Source organism: Bubalus bubalis, chromosome 6, assembly GCF_019923935.1.
Source record: "Bubalus bubalis isolate 160015118507 breed Murrah chromosome 6, NDDB_SH_1, whole genome shotgun sequence".
NCBI classification, from domain to species: Eukaryota; Metazoa; Chordata; class Mammalia; order Artiodactyla; family Bovidae; genus Bubalus; species Bubalus bubalis.
Window position 1 is genome coordinate 6,965,910 of NC_059162.1, and position 26,558 is coordinate 6,992,467.

The 26,558-nt window shown below is 37.9% G+C and overlaps 1 protein-coding gene across 1 annotated transcript; it reads right to left on the minus strand.

Annotated features, from left to right (window-relative positions):
* Window positions 1-42: 42 nt before the first annotated feature.
* On the minus strand, window positions 43-26,558 carry UHMK1 (U2AF homology motif kinase 1). Its single transcript, XM_006054491.4, has 8 exons — window positions 26,114-26,558; window positions 24,558-24,850; window positions 23,602-23,793; window positions 21,611-21,705; window positions 16,046-16,122; window positions 15,799-15,897; window positions 11,173-11,261; window positions 43-7,142 (listed from the first exon to the last, which is right to left on the minus strand). Exons 1-8 carry the CDS (start codon window positions 26,379-26,381, stop codon window positions 6,996-6,998), a joined length of 1,260 nt encoding a protein of 419 aa, XP_006054553.2. The 5' UTR covers window positions 26,382-26,558; the 3' UTR covers window positions 43-6,995.

The window sequence follows — 26,558 nt, forward strand, 5'->3', positions numbered from 1 at the left end:
TATTTATACTAAACACAGAAATAGTTGAAATATAAAAAGCAATTCATTTGTTTTTAAGCTTTATTTTATCACCCTTATCAAACACACACACATCAAAAAGCATATCAACAGTGCATCTTATGGTAAGTCAGTTTACAACAAAACTGAACAAGGCAATCGTGTTTACAGATAAAGTTTTCAGCAAAAAAACTATATGCAATTCAGTTAATTGAAATGCTGTGTCCATACATTTTTAGCATATAGGAAAGTGGAAAATAAAAGTTTTTTGCTACTCAGCAAGAAAAAACATGTTTAAAAGACTTGAATAGAAATCAGAAATATAGAGATTTGAGAAAAGAATTTCTTGGTACTGATACACATCTACATTTATAGTCCCACTCAGTTATTTATTTATTTTTTTTAATCACAAAAAAGTAAGACATCACCGAGAACAGAGAACCATAGTGCCAAGAAATGCCAAGAAATACCACTGAAACAACTGGTAGAAATGTTACAGACAGCTGTTGTGTACTGTAATATTCTTGTAGTTCTGAGGTGAAGGTAAACCAACAGGAGAGAATACTCCTTATAACTGGCTTTGGTTTAAGTGATCGTTCACATTTTTCTAACCATACCTTCTAAGCAAGAACACAGCTATTACATGTTATTGAGGGAAAACAGTAGTAGGTTTTAATATTCACAACCAACCACTCCAGTGCCAATACAGGAAGCCATAAATTCTCAAAATCTATTGATCATAACTGGATTTCAAAGAGTGAACAAAAGAACAAAGATGGAGTCCTTTGGGGGGAAAAATCTGTTCTACCCCAGATTTGACACTGTTTGGAGGATATAAAGGAATGTTAAATTATTTAAGATTTTTTTTCAAAAAAAAAAAAGAACGAAGGAGTTAAATTCTGCTGGAAAGAGACATGACAGCTTTACACCCTGCAAAGTAGATATTCCCCAGAGATGCATCGTAACTTTTTCTTTACCGTACTTAACACGCCTTACTTCCGTGAGGCGCTGCAGCACTGCAGCGAGTGCATGCTAGGGCCACCCGCTGAACCCATGTGCAGGGACACGCAGGCGGCTGGTCCCCAGCTGCTTTCTGAGCCTTGACGTGCATAAGTGTTGATGTGTACCAAATACACAAAAGATCGAGTCCCATTTAAATATTTATTTTTAAAAATCTGACCAAACTGAATATGGATATTTAATCTGGTCTCATACACTCTTAAAATAATTTTTTGGGGAAACAATGATGAGGAATGTATAGAAAAGGCAATGTTTCTACGTTACAGGTACCAAAGTTGGATTTTTAAAAATAAATATCATTTTTAGGTCATAAACTATATGAACAATTAATAACACCTTAAAAAGGAAGCCATTTTCTTCCCCTCATCTCTTTGTTTATATTACTTTTCTCTTCTTTACTCTTAAATCTGGGAGATTTTTGACAACCCATGCTAATAAAATAGCTATAGACAATTCAAAAAACTGAAAAGATTTTGAGTCCATAAATGCATGATTTTGGATGTGTAATACAGAACACCTTACTACATTTTCTTTTACACACTCACTATCCTGACATCATGAATACTACTAAGGAAAGAGCTTAGAAAGGGAAGGGAATTCCAACTGGGACAGAACCAACTACATATAATTCTCTTGCTGACAATCAAGAGTTTATGATAAGAAATAGCTCTGATGTTATTACCTAAGAGTTTTGCAAATAGGAATAAAAATTCTGACAATTCCAGTTTGGGGTTTTTTCCTTCAGAGTGTGACTTATTCTCATCATACAAAGTAGTATAACAAAATAAGCTCTTTTACTTCACAACAAGGATCAACAGTCACATGGATCAATAGTCACATAAGGCAAGACGAGACAGAATGCTCTGTTCTCTCTGATCACAAAGCTAATCATAAAACATACATGACTTTCAAAAAAGCCCTCGGTTTCCTTTAGGATGCTGTGAAAGTTACTTTATTTAATGGGAAATAACTTGCAGTCATTTGATAAATTTCCCATGAATTCTGGCATTGATAGTGCCACAAACGTAACTGCCATGATTATGACAACTCTCTGAAAAGCACAAATAAAGCAAATAAAACATTAATCCTTCTAAATAGTGTAATGGACAACAAAAGTGCTGAGTTGTAGGAAAATGAATACAAACTTCACATCAGGAGAACAAAGGTTATGTAAACTATGTATCTCATATCCTGAAGATCACCTTCATGACCACCCATAAACAATTTTCTAAATGCTCTCTGGTTTTCAGGTACTTCTTTTACAGCCCATTTCTCCTATAAAAGCCCAAAATTGCAGCAAAAAGGTAAAACTGTATGCCTTCTTAAATGTCCATAAGTGCTTGTCAATCACATGTCACTGTGTTAATCTACTGGTCATTCACTGTGTGAATTAAAACATTTTTCACTGTGTTACCCAGTGAAAAACACTGGATAACAAACATGATATACATCCTGTGGTGTCAGAGAAGACGCTAACCTAAAACAAAACAAAATCTCTACAATTTTGGGTACTTCAGAAACTAAAACCATACTCCTCTATCACTAAGAAAATGTAACTTACCCAAATATACCACAAGAGGCTCAGATGAATTCCATTTCACAGAGATTCAACATTCTTTTATTCATTGAGAAAGCTAGAAAGGGATACTAACCTGAAAAGGCTAACATTTCAAAAGTAAAGGTGATTTATTGAGCACCTTAAGAAATGGAAATTCTTTTGAGCTGTGACCAAAGTTTGGTCTGTATTGTGACCACAATTAACAAGAAATTAATTTTATCAGAGAGCTAGAGTAGTAAGATTTGAAGAAGGAACATAGTATTAAAAATGGAACTACATCCAAGGAAGGATTAGATTCTGCTAGACAACTGTGACTTTCCATTATATGTAATACTGGGGAAAAAAACTAAATATGAACAGTTTTACACATACAAAAAAAAAAGGCAAACCAAGGATGTGTTGGAGTTTTATACTACATGACTCAAACTAAAAGCTATTCCAAGGAAAAGGCAAAGGAGCAGTAACTACTATCATCTGGGAAGGTTGCACCCAAATGAGTTTTAATATTTTCCAGGAAACACAAGGCACTTGCTTAAATCTTTGAGTGTCTACACATCCACCAGACTAAAGTCATGATGCGATTCCATCTGTACCCTAACCTGAATAAAGCCACCTAGCACGTACCCTTGCATGAAAGTCCAGGTAAAACATGTGGTTACTGAGTGTCTCCCCCACCCCAACCCAGTAACTATGTCAGTATAATTACCATCAGCTACTATGGTGCTGATTTTCATTAAATTATAAAAAATAAAATGTCACGCTGCCAAATATAACTAATAGCAGAAATTATGTAAGCTAGGCCTAATTTTATACGGTTAGGATAAAAGCCCAAGAAAATGATGCCAAAATGTCAGAACCTGCATTTGAGAAATAACTCAAATGAGTCATAACACAGCATCTGAGTATTGTAACTCTGACTATAATTTATTTCAGAAAGGTAACTGACTCCCTTACCAGCGTGAAGCACAGTGAACTAAGACAGAAACAAACCTTAGCCCATAGTTTCTCTTCAACTTCCTTTACACGGCAGCACTCTTTCTGGCAACATTCCTTATAATAAATTTGCAAGTACAAGTAACTGGATTCTAGAAAAGAAGTTAAATAATAATTCAGATTTTTTTTAAAGGCTAATTTAACATAGCTCAGCACTCTTTTATTTAGCAGCCAGAGTACCTTTAAAAAGAAGGCAATACCTGTTTCAATGAAAACAGGGAGAAGGATGAGAAAAACTGTACTTATGGTTTTGTTCTAAAAGCAGCCATAGCAGTGGCTCGAGGAGGCATAGCAGAGAATTTTCTTCCTAAAGATGTGCTATGCTGATGGCCACAAACAAGGAAGACATCCAGTAATAATAAATGCAACCAATCTCTTATTGCAAGAGGCTCATTTTGTTATTATGCCTTTAAAATGCAGCAAATAGTTTCTTTTGGCTAGTGCTATCTTTTACTGAGGCATCCAACCCCATTTATTCTTCTCTAAATACAGCATTAAAGTTTCGAAAGTGGCCAACTAGCCATCTCCTCCAAATATGTTTCCAAAGAACCAAAGATTTCCTACAGAATAATCAATTTACATGCCTTTTCTGGGACAAAAATGTACCAGGACAACATCATGGGACAATAAAGAAGAAACCTGAAGGCAAGAGGGAAGGAAGGAAGCACAGATATTAATTTAGGGAAAGAAAAATTACCTGAGATAAAATTTTCCCAAACTGGTAGGGGCTAAGTGAACATGAACCTTTGTTATGTTTACCCTACCTCTCCAAAAGAAAATTTTTTTAAAACTTCAAGAAATCAAAATCTCTGTGTACATATTTCATCCTAAACGATGATGAAAACTGCATCTTTTAATATTTGGTTCAGGTTTTAAAAAGTTAGCAAGATTAAACTTCTTATAATATTAGAAGAGGGAGAAAAATCTGCAAATGTCATCTTTGGTAGTAATGGGCTAAGAGCTATAAAATAACAATTTAAATCAAAGGAGGCATCTTTTTTCAATTTTGTGGCTCAAATATAAAACATTTAATTCAATGCATGATTACTTAGGCTCATCAGTTATTCCCTCAGCACACTTAAAATCTAGTTAGCATCTTCTGTAATAAAATTCTACAGTGTTAAACACTACATATACTCATGATGAATACATCAACAATAAGACGATCAAAGAATGCTGTGAAATTCAGCATCAAGATGTTAGCAGCACACTGCATCATTAAGCTTAGAAGCCCACCTGCAGTTTATTTGTAAGGACTTTTCTTTTTGGTGGTGGTGGGGAAGGGAAATGAGAAAGGTATACGTGCTAACCTAAAATACTTGCCCTTGAAAAGAACTCATTTGCACTGTGTTCATCAGTATGTATGGAAGGACCTGGTGCTTTTAATCACCACAGAAGCTGCTACCCATACAAACATTTATGTTTTAGGAAAGCTTAGGTCTCCATAATACTCTCTCAAATTCTCACCTGAAACCAAACCAGCTAATAAACCTCTGAAAGGGCCAAAATGAAAAAGAATAGCTCTTCCTCCTAAGGGCACATATTAGAAGCTACTTATACAATTTTCCCTCGGGCACCAGGCCACAAGGTCTTTTGGCAAGTCATTATTTATCCTCCTTATACCAAATTTGGCTTCATAATAAATATTAAGGAGAGTTCTGAAGAATTAGGTAACTATGATTAACTAAAATATCAAATAGTAACTGTGTGAACAGGGTAAAATAATTCATCTTCTAAGACGTAAATTCTTAACTGGGCTCTCAATAACCTGCATGGCACCCACAGGGAAAACTATGAGGAGCCTTCCAGCAGGGAAAGATATAAAAGTGTTTTCCTTAGGAAAATAAATAAATAAATAAATTTTTCATTTAGTTACGAAAACAAAAAATTCATAACCTGTATATAACTTTTTTTGTATAATCAGTGCTTTATAAAGATTTCCTAAGATTTAAACCTCTGAAGACAATCTACTGTAAAGTGAGAGGAATCCATAATTATAATTCCTAAGAGCATGTAATCAACCTGTGCCCATGAACTCATGAATACTAGTAGCTTCTACCTGGGGTCACGTTATATTGCTATAAATCTTTTTAAGAATTCTTCATGAGTTTTTCTTTCTTTCTACTTCCACCTTATTATAGCTACACCTTTCTTAACTTCCTTGCAGTCAAAAGTCAGACCACCCGACCAGCTAGGATGCTTTCCTCTAATTTCTCTTCAGCTAAGGATAGACATAAAGAATGGAGGAAGAGGAAAAGAAGGTGTGGGAGGGAGATGAGAGAAAAAGGAAGAAATACAGAATCCTTGATTATGCACCCTTCACCTATTGTTTTCTTTTCCCTTCACTGAACAACTAATTCTTTCTTTTTAATCAACATGAATTTTCCATCTTAGTAGGCAGAACACTATCTTGAGAAATCTTACAATGATCCTAGAAGAGTCAGTACAAAACAGATGAGCTAATACAGGGTCAAAATCAGACCCTGAAAGATGGGGCAATCTATGTATACCAAAACTCTTACAAGAGTTTTCTCACTTTAAGAGAGTTTCAATGTAATCCAGTCTAGACTTGTGTGTTCTGGGCCTCTCAGGAATGGACTATTTTCTCATTTCATTGTTTCAGACACACCAACTCCCAAAAAACCTGTATCCTAAATCTTATAGACATTAAACAGGTAGGGAAGAAATGGGCATAGACTGTATTAACCCACAAGATTCACACTATAAAGAATGCTACTCAAATATTCTCTAATCTTTCATACCTGCACACTCACTCGAGCATACATACTAGACATAAAAATTGTGCAAGATCAAGCATCAGCTTTCTATTTTAAAAGCCTTAATTAAAAAAAAATATATAGATAGGCTCACCGCAGTTTCTTTAAAGGAATATTCAGTACTACAGTACTCCTTTAAAAAAAATCATAACTCAGTGTTAAGAACACAGTAGGGAACTGCTGCTTGACAATTACTTAAAATTACCGAGAGCATCCAGTGCCAACTACGGATATCAATAAGGAAGAACCACCTAACAACATAAAGGAATAATCTGTAGGTGATGTCACCAACGCTAACAAATTTGTTAATATTCCTATGACAGGATAGTATTCATCCCTGCTTCATGATCACATGAAATAGTATCTTTTTAAGTTACATACTGAAGAGCAGCACTTGCCCTACTGCACAAATAAAAGATGCCCACATGGATGCTCTACAACCCCTCAATGAATAGCTAAGAGGGCTTGTCCTACGCAGTGCCTAATGTCTGCAACCCTGTCGCTGCTTGAGCAATGGCTGCACATTAGCAGGATTGAATAAAGATACAAAGTATTCCCTTAAAATGGTAAGGGGGGTACTCCTGCATTCAGATGTAGAATAACCCAGGAGATGGAAGAGGAGAAACAGGAAACAGTCCTCAGGTTACTGATTAAAGCAAAGTTTGATACAGATATCCCCTCTTGTAGGCACTCAGTGGGTAAAATGTAGCCACAACAAACTTTCCATCAAACATCCTTCCAGTCAGTAATTTCTGAGCAGCTTTGGAATCACCAGCATTGGCATACTCAACAAAGACCTGTAAGAGAATAGAGAAAACAAAGTAACTTCATTTTCATCAAAACTGTTTCAGAACAGTGCTTCTCCAAATTCGTGTGTGTGTGTGTGTGTGTGTGTGTGTGTGTGTGTGTGTGTTGTATGTGTCTCATAACTATTGTAAGGAAGAAATTTAAAACTAGGTAATTTCCTTTCCTGCTGCTGCTGCTAAGTCGCTTCAGTCGTGTCCAACTCTGTATGACCCCAGAGACGGCAGCCCACCAGGCTCCCCGGTCCCTGGGATTCTCCAGGCAAGAACACTGGAGTGGGTTGCCATTTCCTTCTCCAGTGCATGAAAGTGAAAAGTGAAAGTGAAGTCGCTCAGTTGTGTCCGACTCTTAGTGACCCCATGGACTGCAGCCTACCAGGCTCCTCCGTCCATGGGATTTTCCAGGCAAGAGTACTGGAGTGGGGTGCCATTGCCTTCTCCGAGGTAGCTGAAATACCTTACTTTATTAGTCTAATTTAATTTATTGTGACAATCTAAAGCAACAGTTACAAGCAAGTGAAATAACAATCTAAAGCAACAGTTACAAGCAAGTGAAATGACTGTTCCTCAGTTACTATGTAAGTATGTGAACCGGGATAGAACTGCCTCTCCCACCTCAGTTGGATGCCTCCTTTGTTACATCAATATTCTTCAAACTGAGGTGCGAGCATCCTAGGACACTCAGAGACTTTCAAAGTGGAGGCAAGAACAGACAGACATCAATCTCCAGATTCTTAACTTTCATTTGTACATTTCCCTAAAATTGGATCTACCGATAAGTTCAGGCAGGTTATCCCTTTTCATTTCCCCTCTCTTAGGAGCCCTTTTCCTAGCTGAAAAATCAAAGTATTTCCAAATCGCATAAAAATTTCCAGTATATAAAAAGAAACAACTTTAAATTCAATACTTTTTCTTTTTTTAATGAACTCTGCCTGCATTGGTAAACAAAGTTTCATGCCTTGCCTATGACTGGTCATGCAAATATTTCTGTTAAGGATAAAGTGTGACAAGGAGACCTAGGACATTTTGGCCTATGATGGGATTTTTCTAAATTCATTAATATTATAAAATGGACATGTAGAACTGATTTTGCCTCTTCCGTTCTATGCACTACTCTTAAAGACAAAGAGTAATTAGCATCAAGTGCTAAAAATTGATGCTCATTTTACTCATCTTAGATATAGCTGATATTTTATATCTGCTTTTCTTCCAAAAACCAATGTGTTTAGCTATAGTTTCTAGCAATAAATACTTCTTCATTAAATATAAAAGGAAGATTAGATGATGTCCAATGAGAATATGAAGCTCTTTCTGATTTTTTAAACTAATTAGTAATTACTCCTGACCAAAGTTTAAATGAGTAGACATGCACTCATAGAAGAAATACAATGCTTCCTATCTTACTCCTTGCTTCATAGATAACCTACAGTTTTACACATTGTATCACTGTAAACTAAATAAAAAGGAAACACATTTTATAACTTATTATGTAATTAACTACATAAGAGTTCTATCATTTTAATCTTGACTACTGTTTATAATTGTAGGAAGCATCCCATAATCTATTTTCCAGTATTTTTTGAATATTCCTTAAAAAATTAACATGATCGAACTGAAAAATTCATGCTGACTTTACCAACTAGGCAACATCTTCAATAACTGAAAGAAGTTAAATCTGTGATTTTAAGAATTTATCAAAAGTTACATTCACTCTCCACTTAGAAGCTTATTTCTTCTGCTCAGTCGTGTCAGTTCAGTTCAGTTGCTCAGTCGTGTTGAACTCTGTGACCCCATTGACTGCAGCATGCCAGGCTTTCCTGTCCATCACCAACTCCCAGAGCTTATGCAAACTCATGTCCATCAAGTCAGTGATGCCATCCAACCATCTCATCCTCTGTCGCCCCCTTCTCCTCCTGCCTTCAATCTTTCCCAGCATCAGGGTCTTTTCCCATGAGTCAGTTCTTCACATCAGGTGGCCAAAATATTGGGATTATCACTTTCAGCACCAGTCCTTTCAAGGAATATTCAGGACTGATTTCCTTTAGGGTGGACTGGTTGGATCTCCTTGCAGTCCAAGGGACTCTCAAGAGTCTTCTCCAACACCACAGTTCAAAAGCATCAATTCTTCAGCACTGATAAAGCCAGTGTCTTTTTGCTTATGAAAATAAAAGTGAAAGTTGCTCAGCCATGTTGGACTCTTTGCGACCCCGTGGAATGTGTAGGGATGAATTCTCCAGTCCAGAACACTGGAGTGGGTAATCATTCCCTTCCCCAGGGGATCTTACCAACCGAGGGATGGAACCCGGGTCCCCTGCTCTGCAGGCGGATTCTTTACCAGCTGAGCCTCCAGGGAAGCCCAAAGCCACACTGACAGCAGAGGATGGTCTGGCCCATGGACCTTCGGTCACAGGCCCAGCACGCTTCAGGGCACCATGCTGCTGTTACTCTTTTTGGTCAAACTTATTTTTTTCATGACCCGGGTTCAATCCCTAGGTCAGCAGGATCTCCTGGAGAAGGTAATGGCAACCCACTCCAATATTCTTGCCTGGGAAATTCCATGGATGGAGGAGCCTGGTAGGCTACAAGATGGACACTTTTGCCCTGAAAAGACTTTTCCTGTTTCTCTATTTTGCCACTCAGATTGAGTCCGATCATGTTAATTCTTAATTCAAAATCTTCCAATACCTTTCCTTCTCATTCCTTGATCTGTCCTATAGTCCCATACTTCCTTGATCTAATCTCCCATTATTCTCCATTCTTCTCATTTTGCATAGCCACACTGCCCTCCTCAAACCTACCAGGAATACTCAGGGTCTTGAAATTTGCTGTTCTCTTTGCTAGAATTCTCTTCCTTACCTCCTTCAAATTTTGACTCAAGTGTAATCCATTATGTTCTTCCTCACCTGCTTATTTAAAACTGCCATCCACCCCTCCACAGCACTCTTTATATCTCTGCTCCAATCTCTTTTTCTCCATAACACTTATTATTATACATTCTTTTGTCTGCTTCATTCACTGTTGTATCCTACCTGTTGTGCTCAATAAATACTGGTTGAAAAAATAAACAGCAAGGATGCAGTTATTAGTATGCTCCTGACACTGAACGAGGTAAATGCTGTTATCAGTAGACTGGCAATAATAACTTTTCACTAAGACGAGAGTGAAATTTCTTTCACTTTTTTTCAGTTGCCAAGAATTTTCCTAATATTTAACCATGAAAGACAAAATCCACAACCAGAAGTGATTTCACCAGGGGACACTTGGCACTGTCTAGAGACATTTCCGGTGTCACAACTGAGAAGGAGTGTGGAAAGAGGCTAATCCAGTGAGCAGAGGCCAAGGACATGTTACACATCCTGTCATGTACATGACAGCTCCCCAAACAAAGAATTACGCAGCTCAAATGTCAGTGATGTTAAGATTAAGAAACAGAATCAAACAATATTCTATTTTCTGAGGGAAAAAAAAAACACCTACAGATAAAAGAAGGACTTAATTTAGGATCACAGAGTTTTCTTCAGAAACTGTGATCATACTTTTAGCCTATACATTCTATAGATGAAAAAACTAAGGTCCCTCATAAAACAAGCCAAGTTGAAACTTGAACTCAGCTTTCAGGATTCTCAGTCCAGTACATTTTCCTTGTTTAAATTATCACTGATAATTCTATTACAATCAGAACCTAACCTAAATGGTTTTCCTACTGTGCTTAATTAGAGAAAACTGGGCCAAATATTTCTGTAGCTGACCCTGACCTAAATTAGCATATGATTCAGCTGGCTGTATACAATGGCTTAAAAAGTAGATTAACACTTAAAAAAATTTTTTTTAACTGATAAAAAGTACATGCATATTATAGAACTTTTGGAAAAAGAAAGGAGTACAAAAAAGTAAAAACCGTGATAATGCAAATTCTTAATTTCCAGCAACATTTTGTGTGTATCTTTCTTTAAAATTAAAACATTTTGTACAGGATTTTAATAACCACTGAATCATTTTCAAATTATGAAAAATATTCACTTACTTGCCCTCTGCCAGGATTTTCTTTTGGAACAAGCAGAGATACCACTGGTCCATATTTTTGACATTCTTCTTTTACATCTTCTACAACATCTGGTTATTAATAAATACAGAAGTAATCACTTTGATGTAATTTGCAAGCATTCATTATTTTCAGATTTTAAATTCAAGAATCCATAACTAGGTAATGAAATCATTTTCTGTAACTTTTTAAAATTATACTTAAGTTAAGACTAATATAAATGTAATGCATTTAATAATTTTTTTATATTTTAAATCTGTTTTAGTTAATACATTCAAATAATTTGAAATCCAAAAGAAAAGTCTTCTTGCAACTTTCCAAAATGTCATTCTGTCCCCCCCCCGAAGACAATAAGCATTATTAGCTTCTTCTGTAACCTTCCATAAACTTTATAAGCTTACACAAGCAAACATAATCATATATGCTTTAAATAAAAAGTCCCAATCTTTTTTAAAACTACATTTTTAGACCTTTCAATATCATTACACAAAATTTTTTCATTTATTTTTATGGTGATTTAATATTTCATTCTATAAATTCTCTAATGTGTCCTACTGATGAATAATTAAACTATTCCGAAACTGCTTGCCATTATAAACAATACTGTAATAGATAAACTTGTATATACATCTCATTTCACTTGTGTACTTCTAAATTAACTTTTTGGAAATGGAACTGCTAGGTCAAAATTCATATGAATTTGTAATTGCTAGAGTTACCAATTGGCTTTTCATATAGGTTCCAGTGACATACAAGAATATGTTTTCCTATACCTTACCCACATCTTCACTGTCAATGTGACAAGTGACAGAGATATCAAGAGTATAGTATTAACATTTCAACAAATGAGAATGAAATATGTGTGTGAGATATATTGTACATCCTTTCATATAAATTGTTTGTGTCCTTTACCCACTATCTACTGGCTTGCTTTACAGGGGTTCTTCCTGTGGTAAGAACTGTCAATATTTTGTCTATGGTGGTTCATGTCATGGTAAAATTTGCTGAATCATTATGTTGAATTCTGTGCACACTAGTGCACACTGTGCCCTCTCCACTCCAGGAATATATGTATTTTAATCTCCTATGATTTTTTAGCTAATTTTTTTTCCTTTACTCTCTCCTGCCTGCCTGTCCTTTTTCCTTCCCTCCCCACCCTCTCCCTATTTCCTTGTTTTAATACTCTAATATATACAAAACTTGCAATTCATTTTGGTCTCAGTGGAAGGTTCGAATCTAACTTCTTCCCCACTGCCAACAAGATTACAAAACAGCTGTCCTCACACATGATTTCCAGCAAGGCACGCTTACCTAAAACTAGTGTAATCTGAAGCTGACCTTGCTAATCAGAACTGACAAAGGTATTTAATGCTACTAAAAAGTCTGTTGCACTTTAGTTCATGTAAGACTCTTAAATATTAAGACTTAATAGCATGGACTGCAAGGAGATCCAACCAGTCCATTCTGAAGGAGATCAGCCCTGGGATTTCTTTGGAAGGAATGATGCTAAAGCTGAAACTCCAGTACTTTGGCCACCTCATGCGAAGAGTTGACTCATTGGAAAAGACTCTGATGCTGGGAGGGATCAGGGGCAGGAGAAGGGGACGACAGAGGATGAGATGGCTGGATGGCATCACTGACTTGATGGACATGAGTCTGAGTGAACTCCGGGAGTTGGTGATGGACAGGGAGGCCTGGCGTGCTGCGATTCATGGGGTCGCAAAGAGTCGGACACGACTGAGCGACTGAACTGAACTAAACTGAAGCATTTAAATGTTTAAATGCCATTAAATGTTTAAATTAACATGTCAGCATTTAAATGCTTAATGTATTTAGAAGTAGAAAAAAAGGTGTTACACAGCAAGATACACAGGAAAGAACAGATACAGTCTACCCTAAGGTTTACTCAAGAAAGTTGATGCCTGAATTTTATAGCAATCAAAATGATTAGGAGACAATTAAATACAGTAGGTAGATACTTAAAAGACTTAATAATTTGAAATAGATGTCAAGAGATTATTTAGAACTTTTGTACCATAATGACCTAATTAAAACAATGCTGTTGTTGTTTAATTGCTAAGCTGTATCCAACTCTTTTGCAACCCCATGGACTGCAGCCCGCCAGGCTCCTCTGTCCATGGGACTTCCCAGGCAAGAATACTGGAGTGGGTTGCCATTTCCTTCTCCAAGGAATCTTCCCAGCATAGGAATTGAACCCACATTTCCTGAATTGCGCATGGGAGGTTCAGTGGTAGAATTCTCGCCTGTCATGAGGGAGGCCCAGGTTTATTTCCTGGCCCATGCAGCCACAGTGACCCCTTTTTGGGCTTCCCTGGTGGCTCAGCTGGTAAAGAAACTGCCTGCAATGCGGGAGACCTGTGCTTGATCCCTGGGGTGGGAAGATCCCCTGGAGAAGGGAAAGGCTACCCACTCCAGTATTCTTGCCTGGAAAATTCCATGGATGGAGGAGCCTGGTAGGCTACAGTCCCTGGGGTCACAAAGAGTCGGACACGACTGAGTGACTTCACTTTACTTCACCCACTCCAGTATTCCGACCTGGAGAATTCCATGGACTATACAGTCCATTGGGTTGCAAAGAGTCAGACATGACTGAGTGACTTTCACTTCACTCCTGCACTACAGGGGGATTCTTTACAACTGAGCCACCTGGGAATTCCAAAACAATAATGAGGGTAAGAATATTATTTCAAATAAAAAGGCATCCTAAAAAGTATAGATTGGAGATTCCTACAACTGTCACAGATTCAGAGAAATTAGGTTTGTTTCATTTATTAGGTAACTATATTAAGCTGAGGTACATAAAATGATTTACCCTTACAAGAAACAGCGTGGTAAAACTAGCTCCATCAGTAACGGTTTAATTTTCCACAAAGAAAATGTTCAGTGCTAAGCAACTGATATTTCTGAACTTCCCGAGCAGGGGAAGTGGTAAGAACGCACCTGCCAATGCAGGAGACGCAGAAGACCTAGGAGACCTGGCTTCAATCTCTGGGTCGGGAAGATCCCCTGGAAGAGGGATGGCTACCTACTCCAGTATTCTTGCCTGGAGAATCCCATGGACAGAGGAGCCTGGAGGGCTGCAGTCCACAGAGTTGCAAAGAGTCAGACTGAAGCGACTTAGCATGCGCACAATTGATATTTCTAAGTTTGGTCCTGACTTTTAGTCCATTCACCACTCTGCTTCCAGAATTCTCTTATTAAACCCAAGTTTGACTATAACACTCTCCTAGTTTAAATTTTAACGGCTCTTTATTGCATTTTACAATGGACAAATATTTATTGAATACTTATCAGAAGCCAGGAACTTTTCTACCCCTGATACAAAGTTCTTTTGTGTAATTTACATTCTAGTGTTACTATCTCTGGGATTAAAGTCCAAATTCTCAAACGTATCAAACAAGTCTATTAGATACCTGTATTCTGGCTACCTTTTTAGCTTTAACTGACTGTTAAATATCCTAAGATACAGCCATCCCAAACAATTTACTGTTCTCTGAATATGCCACATTTTCTCTCATCTCTGTGTCTCTGAGCTACTTTTAGCTCAACCCCTCAACTTTTAGTTAAGCAACTTCAATTACTAACAGAACTCAGATATTACATGTCTGTAGAGATGCCTATTCATGCATCACTCAGACTGAGTTAAATAGCCCTCCTCTCTGCCTCAGTACTTTACCATAAGCTTCAGATTTATATAAGTAATCATTTATATACTTGTAGTTGTTTATATAACTGTCTCCCCTATTACACTAAAGACAGGAAATAAATCCACAGTGGCAAGTGCATACTCAGTAAATATGTTTTGAGGCAATGAATTGTTAAAAGCAAAATAAATAAATAAGAGCTAAAAAGAAGTGAAAGCGTAGTGCAGATTAGCACAGACAGAAAGAAAGAAGCTGCTGGGAAAGATAATCTTCTTTATTTATTTAGTAAAGGTTTATCAGATGTAAAAGAGTTGAAAGGACCTTAGGAATTGTTCCAGTCTGCTGGGACTGCTGTAACAAAATGCCACACACTGAGTGGCTTAAACAACAATCATTTGTTTCTCACAGTTCTGAAGGCTGGAATTCAAACATCAAGGTGCAGGCAGATTTGCTGCCTGGGTGTGGACAGCTGCCTTCCTGCTGTATACTCTCATGGGCAGAGAAAGAAAGAGAAAGACTGCTCTCCTGTCTATTCTGTTTTAAAGGCCGCTAGTAACCCACTCCAGTATTCCTGCCTGGAGAATCCCATGGACGGAGGAGCCTGGGCGGCTACAGTCCAAGGGGTCACAAAGAGTCGGACACGACTGAGCGACTTCACTCACTCACTCAGTTCCATTAGAAGGGCCCCAGCTTCATGACCTAATCTAACCCTATTACCTCCTAAAGTCTCCAACTCTATCACACTGGGGCTTAGAGCTTTCTCATAGGAAATTGGTGGGGGACACATTAAATATACAGCAGGAGTCAAAAGTAAGTGTACTTTAGAGATGATATAGTTCAATATCCTCACTATACAAACTAGCAAAATATGAGAATGCTATGAAATGGTATGTCTACTCTACACAGGAAAGACACATTAAAATAAAATTTAGGAAGCCCTGACCTTCATATTCTTCTTCATTCTCAAGATAATCATCGTCCAGCACATTCAGCAGTCTTAGCACTGGCGTAGGAAGCATCACCAAATCTTCAATATGAGGGGCTGTTAAATTCATTACAACATGGTTAAATGCAAACTCCTCCAATAAACTGATGAATATTAGACAAAGGAGCTTGGGAATATAAATTAGTTCTGATATCTTATTTGATTACAAAATAACCAAGAAAAAATAAAGATGTATACAACTTACCAAAAGGAATGCTAAAGAATGGGCTGCACAATGCCATTTCAGCAGGAATTCTTCTGCTTGGATCATCATGAAGCATGCTAAAACACAAAAATAGGTATCTTTACATCAAATCTTTTGAAAATATAACCAATAAAGAAAATAAAAACGTCTAAATATTCATCACAACATTAATTATATTAGCATGACTTTCTGAATCATTCAACTACAAAAAATATTAATGCCATGTATGAGTAAACAGTTCAGTAAATTCTTATACATACCTAAGACATAATACTATATTTTAATGTAAAATGTTTTTGATTAATAAATACAACATAGGAAAATGATCCACATTCTGTAACACTAACCGAAAAAAAGCTAGACACAGATTTACGGTAATTGAATTAAAAAAAAAAAGAGGTGAGATGACTTTTGTTTTATTAAAGCCTCCTAATAATAAAGCAACTTGATAGCAAAATAAAAACAATCTATGGACAGCATCTCTAACAAAAGTAAGTAATCTCACTAGACAACAAAATCCGAGTGGCTAGGGGCAAACCATCAATAGCAGTAAGACTTGCACCATAAGGGCATCTATGAAGACGGAACTTCTTCCGTGGTTTGTTTCTTTCTCTGAGAAACAACAGTTAATCTGATGACCCAGAGAAAAAATAATCCCCCAAAACAGGTATTCACTAGAAAGCACAAAAAACCAATTTGAGAAAAGCAGTTTAAACTAAACTAGGGGTTGTACATTACAAATGAATACAAGGGGTCCTCTAAAGATTTGAGGGGGCTGAAATAATCTAGACACTGCTGCTGCTGCTAAGTCACTTCAGTCGTGTCTGACTCTGTGCGACCCCATAGAGGGCAGCCCACCAGGCTCCCCCGTCCCTGGGATTGTCTAGGCAAGAATACTGGAGTGGGTTGCCATTTCCTTCTCCAATGCATTAGAATCTCTCAAAACCAATTGGCTGAAGCTCCCTTCTAAAGCAGAGTCCTTCCTGCAGAGAAAAGAAATCTTGGGACGAGAACCCATATTGATGGGGTAAATGAAAATTGAGAGAGAAAGAGACAAAGACATCAGGAAAAAGCAAGGAAAGGGAAGAGCCAAGAGGATCGCAAGGAAAAAAAAAAACCACTACATAAAACAACAGAAGAAGGAGCTATGCATAGTTAGAAAAGCTACTGCTGCTGCTGCTGCTAAGTCACGTCTGACTCTGTGTGACCCCATGGACGGCGGCCCACAAGGCTCCCCAGTCCCTGGGATTCTCCAGGCAAGAACACTGGAGTGGGTTGCCATTTCCTTCTCCAATGCATGAAAGTGAGAAGTGAAAGTGAAGTCGCTCAGTCATGTCAGACTCTTAGCGACCCCATGGACTGCAGCCCACCAGGCTCCTCCATCCATTGGATTTTCCAGGCAAGAGTACTGGAGTGGGGTGCCATTGCCTTCTCAGAGTTAGAAAAGCTACACCTTCCTAAATTTAGGAAAATGAATTTCACATAAAAATGAGCCACATACAAAGTATTATAACAAAGTTACTAGACAAGGAAAGAGGACTGCAAAATAACCTGCCCTCAGACAACAAATGCATGCAAGAAAGACATGACCACAACACACAGGAACACCATAACCAACCATCTGAAAATGAGGCCAAGGCATTTTTTACAGATACAAGATATTAAAGAGTAACATAAATCAAAATTAGAAAATATCAAAAATCAGGTAACAAAACTCAGGAAAGAATTAGGAATAAAAGGAAAAAAATCATTACATAAACTAAGCTTAAGCTAGAAGTAACATAAGGATGAATAAAAACAAAAGATGATGTCCAGAAAGGAGAAAAAATTGTTAAATCAAAAAGAAATAATAAAATAAATAAAAAACTATTCAAGAGAGTGATAATACTGAATAGTCAGAGAAAATCTATTAATAATGCATATAGAATGGGAGTGCCTGAAGGAAAAAAAAGCAAAGTAATGGAACAAACACTAAGAATTGTAACTTAAGAATACTTTCATACAACAAACAAAAAGATCTAAAACTACATATTTCCTGAGAATTCAGACCCAAAGCAATCAAAATCTATTATTCTGGTAAAATCACTAGACTTTTAACAAAAACATGAAATCCTCGCAGCATTTAGACCAAAAGACCAAATTACTTGAAAACAAAGTGTCATCAGCACTCTGCTTTCAACAGCAACACTATTTGCTACAAGAAAATCGACTACAGTTGACCCCTGAACAACTTCAGGTTAGGAGTACACCCTCTCCCCAGTTGAAAATCCATTTAACTTACAGCTAGCCCTCCATATCCAGTTTCTCTGTATCCACAGTTCTGCACCGCAGATTCAACCAACTGCACATCATGTAGTAACAAATCTGTGTATAAATGGACTCATGTAGTTCAAATCCATGTTATTCAAGGATCAACTGTAATATGTTTAACATGTTCAAGAAAAATGTCTACCAAGGATATTTATACTCAGCTAAACAGAGGCTTAGAGGGTAAAGCATTGCCTGCAATGTGGGAGACCCGGGTTCAATTCAATTCTTGAGTCAGGAAGATCCCCTAGATAAGGAAATGGCACCCCACTCCAGTACTCTTGCCTGGAAAATCCCATGGACAGAGGAGCCTGGGAGGCTGCAGTCCATGGGGTCGCAGAGTCAGACACGACTGAGCGACTTCACTAAACAGACTTTCAAGTGTAATAACATAACAAGCACGAACTCAGAGAATATTAATCCTACAATCAAAAGAACAAGCTTAAGTACACTAAAATGATTAGAATACAAGGACCAGTGATGAACATTAAATATCTAGTTACATACAGAACTAAGACTAAATCAGAGTGTTTGAAAAATAAAGACTGCATAGCATGTAATAGCCATATAATCTGACAACACAGTTATAACTATTTTTCAAATGGGAGAACAGGAAGAGCATATGTAAAACCAACTGTTTTTAGTAATCTTACTATAGCTCTATTATTGAGACTGTTTTAGTGTAATGTGGAATAAAGCAAATGAGTAACAACGAAATATTCTAATCTGGCATTCTCTTTGTCCTTAAGAACCAGAATTCTTGACATAAAAGCAAAGAGATATATAACAGAAGTAAAAACACTGTGGTATTGAATTTAAATGAGAAATATCAGTGTGAACTCCACCCACTTAACAGGCCTAGAATCAATGATCACCCCATAGCAATGTGTATTCTTAATACCCAGACTGTAGTTTTGAGAGCTTGTTTGGGCTTCCCTGGTGGCTGAGCTGGTAAAGAATCCACCTGCAATGTGGGAGACCTGAGTTCGATCCCTGGGTTGGGACGATCCCCTGGAGAAGGGAACGGCTACCCACTCCAATATTCTGGCCTGGAGAATTCCATGGACTGTATAGTCCATGGGGTCGCAAAGACTCAGACACGATTGAGTGCCTTTTACTTGAAGGTTCTAGCAGAGAGCACAGCTACTCATATACCCTTGACCAAAGACTGGTTCTCTTCTATCAGGGATGGTCATCCACTTCGACCAAGCGCACAGCTTCGGGAGGGCCACACATGGAGCTGTGCGGGAGGGAGGAGACACCTGCCCAGTCAGCCAGTTTAGCTGAACAGCGTGACAGATGTCACAACCAGATCGCCTCACATCCCAGACTGCGGGAAATACTACTTCCTACTAAAAGAAACCAGGCTTCTTGAAGAAATGGCTACTTCCAAGTCTGGAGCAGGAAATGTATACTTTGAACTGGAAACATCTTCTCATACCAGATAGTGATGAAGCTATTAAAGATAGCAAGGTATGCCAAAGCTAACCTGCAGAGCCTCAAATTCATCAAAGATGAGATAATTTCAGTTTCAATTAGGATAAGAACTGCAACGGATTGAACTATACCAAATGTATTTAGATTCATTAGTTAATAATGATATTGTGACCTTTCAAAAAGGAAATGATCCACTTTGAAAGATAAGGAATCAATTCATTATGAAAACAAGCTAATTAAGAGAACCAAGCGCTTATTTCATCTTTAGTTAACTAAACGAGGAGACTAAGAACATCACTGTTCTACAATTCCTAACAAAGTAATGGATATAGGCATTGAGTATTAACAGCTGTTAACACATCAAATGGAGATAGCCACCTTATGTGCTAACCTAAAAAAACACAGTACCATATATACAACCACCAATTTACAGAAAATAGGGCAATATGTTAAACTATACTACAATAACACCATCTGTAAAATTCAGACTGTGGACAACTATACTGAGTCAGCAATCCAGGCTGTTCAACAAATAAACAAGGGAAAAGGAGGGTAGGAGATGGAAAGGGACCTTTTAAAGTAAATGAAACTTAAAAGTGTTCTTAATAGAAGAGCAACATTAAACTATAGTATTTAGGGATGCACACTTAGGTAACAGAACTATAATAAAAACAAGGAAGTAATAACCATGAAATCAGGGCAGTGGTTCTTTGAGGAGGAAGAAGGGGCTTGCGATTGGGATGGAGTACACAGAGGACTTCTAGAGTGGCTGGTAAAGTTCTATTTCTCAACCTAAATGGTAGATATAATAATATTCCTAAGTATTCACTAAGCTATGCATTTTTTTCAGTATTTATGTTTCAGTCTAAAAAAAAAAGGTCCGAATGATTTGCATGCATACACAACAAAATACGAAGGAAAATACTGAAAAGAAATAGAGCAAAGTGCTAACACTAGAAAATGAGCTTATAATTTCTCATGACAATTTTTTATAGCTTCCAAATCTAGTATTAGTTGCAGAAAGAAAAAGAATAAAGTTATCATTAAAAACAAAAAAACTCTCAAGCTAAATAACAAAGTCAATGCTAGAACTGAGACTTCTATCTTAGACTCCATGATATAATTTGACTTCTATCCTAGAATCTATTATGTAATTTTACACCGCCTTTTTTCAATGTAAAATGCAACATGCAATATCTAGTATCAATCAGCTACTAGCAGCTGCTTAAAACTACTGTAATTTGTAAAACATACACACAGACACACAAATATGTGCACGTAAAACTGGTGAGATCTGAGTTCCATGGACTGTAATATCAATTTCCCAGTCTTGACATTGTACTCAGATTTTTAAGATGTTACCACTAAGGGGAATGGGTGAAAGCGAAACACTCTATCTGTCCCCAAAGTTTTCAATGGTAATTATTTAAAGTATAATATATAATTACTTTACATGAAACATTATTTTGGCATTCCAAAGTAAACTTGGTCTTTAGTTAGTAAAGACTCTTTAAACACCTATTCTCCATTTACAGAACTGGCAGCATTACAGAAGACCCAACATACAGTGACTCGTCATCTATCTTCCACTGAACAGCGTAAGAGCCTAATACCTGGTACTTGCCATGAAAAAAAGAACACTTTTGAAAATAAATTTACTACAATGACTTGACTACTTTGTTTCTTATTAGAAACCAGTCTGTATAGAATATCTAAAGATTTTTAATTCTAAGGAAGCAAAACCTCTACATGATGAAGCAAACCAGAAAATAATATAAATCCATTCAGGAAAAAAGCAAGTTTAAAGTACATGGAATGTACCTTTTGATAAGGTCTCTTAGGTGATAGGCTGGAATTGCGGCATTCACCACTGCTTTACTGGCAAATATGTGATCAATAATAGCAGAACTATTTGCCTAAAAAGACAGAAAAGTCCTTCTTTGGTTATCCAGTTCAGTCCTTATTTGTTGAGTACTAGGCACACAGCACTGAACAGTTTGATAAGTTAAATACAACAGAAAACACTCTCATCTAAAAGTTTATAACCTTAATGAAGGAGATTACATAACATTATTATAAAACTTCTAGAGAAGAGAAATTTTTTCTCTATTCTCAGTATCTAACACTGTGTGAACATTTACTAGGTGAATGAATAAAGAAACAAATACCAAGGCAACCACACAGAAATGTAACTTAATGCAAACTGAGAAAATAAAAGTGTGCTAGGTGAGTCAGAGTGTCCTCATAATGAGTCCTCAATTGGTTTTCAGATGGAATAAAATCAACTATCAAGGAGAAACCAGGGCAGAATTTAAAAATTGCACCTGTCACATTATTCATACCTTAAATCCTTGTGGAACATAACATTTTCTCCAGGAGTACTATGGAAGTGTGTACATGAGTAAAAATACTCAATTTATCATCATCACCAAATAGCAATACTTACCACAGGCCACACACGATGCTAAGAATTAGATACCATTTCAACACTCTTATCATCATTTTACTGAAAGTAAACCACAGTTTAGTAAACCTAAATAAGTAACTTAGAGGTGAAGGGAAGATATAAACCCTAGAGATTTAACTTCAGAGCCTAAGCTCATATTTGGTAATTGTGCCTCCACAGAAAGTGATAAAATACAGAATGATACTTTTATCTAGGGGGCAAATAGTGGGGACTGCTTTAATACACATCAGCCTCTAAATTTCACCAAAAAAGAAAAAAAATTAAATGCCTAAGTTAATAATTAACTAGATCACTGAATGTGATCTAATTCTAACTGGCCCTGTCCTAAGCAGAAAAGTTCAAAGAATTCAAAGTGAGTCAAGCCTAATGCAGGAAATTGATGTGTTTATCTGTATAAGCACTAGAGAAAGTACCCCCAAAGTACACTGGACTGTGTGCAGGTACTAATGACAAAGAGTGATACTGGTTTTACTCCCATAGCAGCATTTTTTTTTGCCAAATGTAAGGTACAACTACTAGGCTATTAAAGTATTCCTTCCAAGAACTGTTTCAACAGACCTAGATGACTAAGGGTTTAAGAGAAATAAAACTCTGTAACAGCCACACACTAAGTATTATATGCTCAAAAAAATACTTGCTTCTTATCAAAATCAGTAATTCCTAAACACTGTAAGCTTTTCAAACACCTAGTATAAAAGAGATTGATACCACCACAACATTCAAGCCCCAATACGTTTGAAAAAATTCTTAACTCACAAATATGCACAAAGTAAATTCCTATGTCAGCTGGAACTTAGAACCCATGTTCCCAAGCAAACAATGTTATAAGCAGCAGTCACTTTCTCAGGACAGTTCACATACAGAGCACAAACAGGAAGCAGTGTGAACTGTGGACAGAACACTGAACTTCTGACTACGAGGGGCAGAACATCCAGTTGTATGACCTTGAGCTACTGGTTTTACATATTCGTGCCCCCAGGTTTTCACGTGTAAATAACCAATATCTATTCTAACAATCCTCACAGAATACTACTGTATTAGTAATATTTTAGAATGTAATACAATTACTTTACTAAACAAACCACTTTTGCTTCCTCAGGAAAAGGCATTCATTCAAACACTTTATTAAGCACTTACAACATGCCAGGCCTCAGCTAAAAACAGTGAGCATGCAATGCTCCCTAGCGCATCTGTAGCTATGGGACTGAGGAGTAAGTAGCATTAAAGGTAGTAAGGGGAATATGGAGGCGATAAAGCAATCAGAGTCCTCAACGAAAATCATTATAAATTGAGTACTCTTACACTGGGATTACGGACCTGAAAGCAAAACACGGGTTCAGTTTACCTTCCATTCCTGAGATCTGACTGTATGTTTCAATTTCATTCCTGAGAACATTTCCAGTAAAATGATTCCTAGGCTCCACAGATCAACAGCTGAGGTACATTCTGTATCACTCTGCAGGCCAGCCTGGGCCAAGCAATTCTGCAGTTCTGCTTCCGGAGCCCGATACCCGTCTGTCTGAATATACTTTACATCCTAAAGAAAATGAGTAAGTATTATAACCAATCAAAAACTGCCCACCTTCCAGACATCTCTACAGTGTATTTACCTCTCAGAATGTGTGATAAGCCAATGTCACACTGAATGCCAGAATTTTTAGTCCTTGGCGATTATAATTCTTTCGTTCATTAACTGGATAGTTCTCAAAGGCAAGCTGCACACTTTCCATACAACTGCTCATTTCTTTAGATACTCTCTTGCCTATGAGGCACTGCTGAAAAATAAGGACACTCTGCAAAGAGCAGATAAACTATGGAGAATGGGCCATTTGCCAGAACTGTCATGTGAGTTCTTCCATTAGAGTCCCAAGACTGAAGACGCCAGTAACAGTAATTCAACAATTAACCAAACGCTCAAAGAAAAATTGTGTTCTGTGTAAAGTACTTTTAAAAATTTCAGAGCCCTCTTGTATTAGCTCTCTCCTACCTGACTCAAACATGTGTATTAGACACTCAGTTGTGTCCACCTCTTTGCAACCCCATGGACTGTAGCCTGCCAGCCTCCTCTGTGCATAGAATTCTCCAGACAAGAATACTGAAGTGGGTAGCCATTCCCTTCTCCAGGGGATCTTCCTGACCCAGGAATTGAACCTGGGTCTTCTGCATTGCAGGCAGGTGCTTTACCGTCTGAGCCATCAGGGAAGCCCCAAATATCTCTTAAGTCTCTACTAAATCACCTCTGTTATTTAAAAATATTTGTTTTAGACCATTGAGGGGCTCGGGAGAGAAAGTATGTCTTACCTGATTGCCTTCTTTGAAGCTAAGTCCAAAGTCAATGAGTTTAAAACATTCATTCTCGGCACTCCACAATATGTTACGTGGCTTGAGGTCTGCATGGACATAACCCTCATGATGAAGAAAAGCAAGGGCCTCTAGAACATCTCTGGCACAATGCTGTATCATCCACATGGAACAACCCTGGTGACTGGAATATAAAAGCAATTCCGAAACACTGACATCCAGGAGTTCAAGCAACAGACAGCGTGATGGCACATTTGGAGAGAAGTGGATTGTGAAGACTCCATACAAAGTCACTAGAAAAGAAATTAATTACAATACTTTAAAAACCAGACTCAGAATGAGTGACTATTAAAGTAGATAAAAATCGGGGGAAGTCTAGAGAAGGGTAACTTTAATGAGCAAGCCGCTGTAATTTATTTTTCCCATGAGTAAGATTTTTGGGCAACTCGGTTATTTTAACAAAATAAGATGAGATGACCTTCAGCAGCAGATTACTACTAAAAGATATTAAATATGACACAATAATTCAAACTGTTTCCCAAGCACTCAGTGATGGGTGAATATGCACTTAGGGTGCCAAGCCAAACTGATCAGAAGAAAAATCCAAATACTAAGTACTCTTAACCTAAATGTCACAACATGCAAAATCAAAACTGAAAATCCTTTCCTGATTCAGAATAGCGCTCTATTATCTAAATATTAAAAGGAGAGATTAAGACACTCAAGATGACATTTTAACAATCTTGTAGAGATTTATCAAGTCCTTAGGCCAAAAAAATTCCCTCCTAAATAGCCAGGTTATATACACCATTTAGCAACCCCTGAAAAAGAAAAGGGAAAAAAAAGCAACACTAATATTCAGGCATTCTTCTTTAAATGGTGGTATTAAAGAGGTCACTCTTCAAATTAAATATGGATCATGTCTGCCGGGAAGTAAGACATTTATAAAGCCATAACTAATTACAAGCTCTCTGTTGGTATAATAAGAATGAAAACTGTTTTCGTAGATCAATCACCAGTAATCATTACATATCTTACATTCTAAATATCTGAATGATGAAACATGGTCTTACCTGGCTAAAAGTATAAAGTTCACATGTATAATTTTCACACTTCCATACGAACGTCTATGTAAAATTTAGGAGTCATTTCTCCCAAATCCATACCAAATATGTATCAAGAACAACCTATACGAGTTATTAGTATTGACGTCACAAGTACGAGAAATATTTCCCATTTTTCAATGGTGTGCAAAGATTCAAAACTTTCCGTACAAGAGATGACAATCTACCAAAGATACACCTTCTTTCACTTGAGAAGACAATTCTCCGTGCAACATTCTCTAATGAGAACTGAAGCAAAACAGAATTTACTGAGCATCTACTACGAGCAAAGCAGACAATCTTCCCCGTACTGCAGAGTGAAAGGGGGATGGGAAACGGCCTTGTACCCGGTGATGAGTACAGGGCGAGACCCACTTCTCCAGCCTAAAAGACGGAAGACGGAACGCCAGGCTGAGACCTGGGCAAGACAAGAAGGGAGACAGCGGCAATTACCGATGTTCCTGTGACCCTGCAACTGCTCCAGCGCCGCCCTCTCTTTGCGGAAACCATACTCGGCGGCCGAGGCCGCAGCCCCGGTGGTTCCTGGCGGTAGGAACTGCTTCAGCGCTCCTGGGGGCGAGCCGGGTGTGCCGCAGCAGCGCACCCGATACACCGAGGCCGAGGAGCCGCTACCCAGGCGGCTCTGTACCTGCCACAGCCGCCCGAAGGCTTCCAGAAACCGCGGCGGCTCCGCGCCCCACGCGCAGCCGGATCCCGCCATCGGTGCGGACTGAGGGGGCTGACACGGAGCTGACTCGACGCCCGGGGCAGGCCGGCAGGGCCTGCGGTCACATCCCCGCCCGCCGGACCAGCGGCTCCGCAGGGACGGGCCTGCAGCCGCCTCACCGACTGCCTGGACCTCACGCCGCCATGACACCGGAAACCGTCTCCTGGGGCG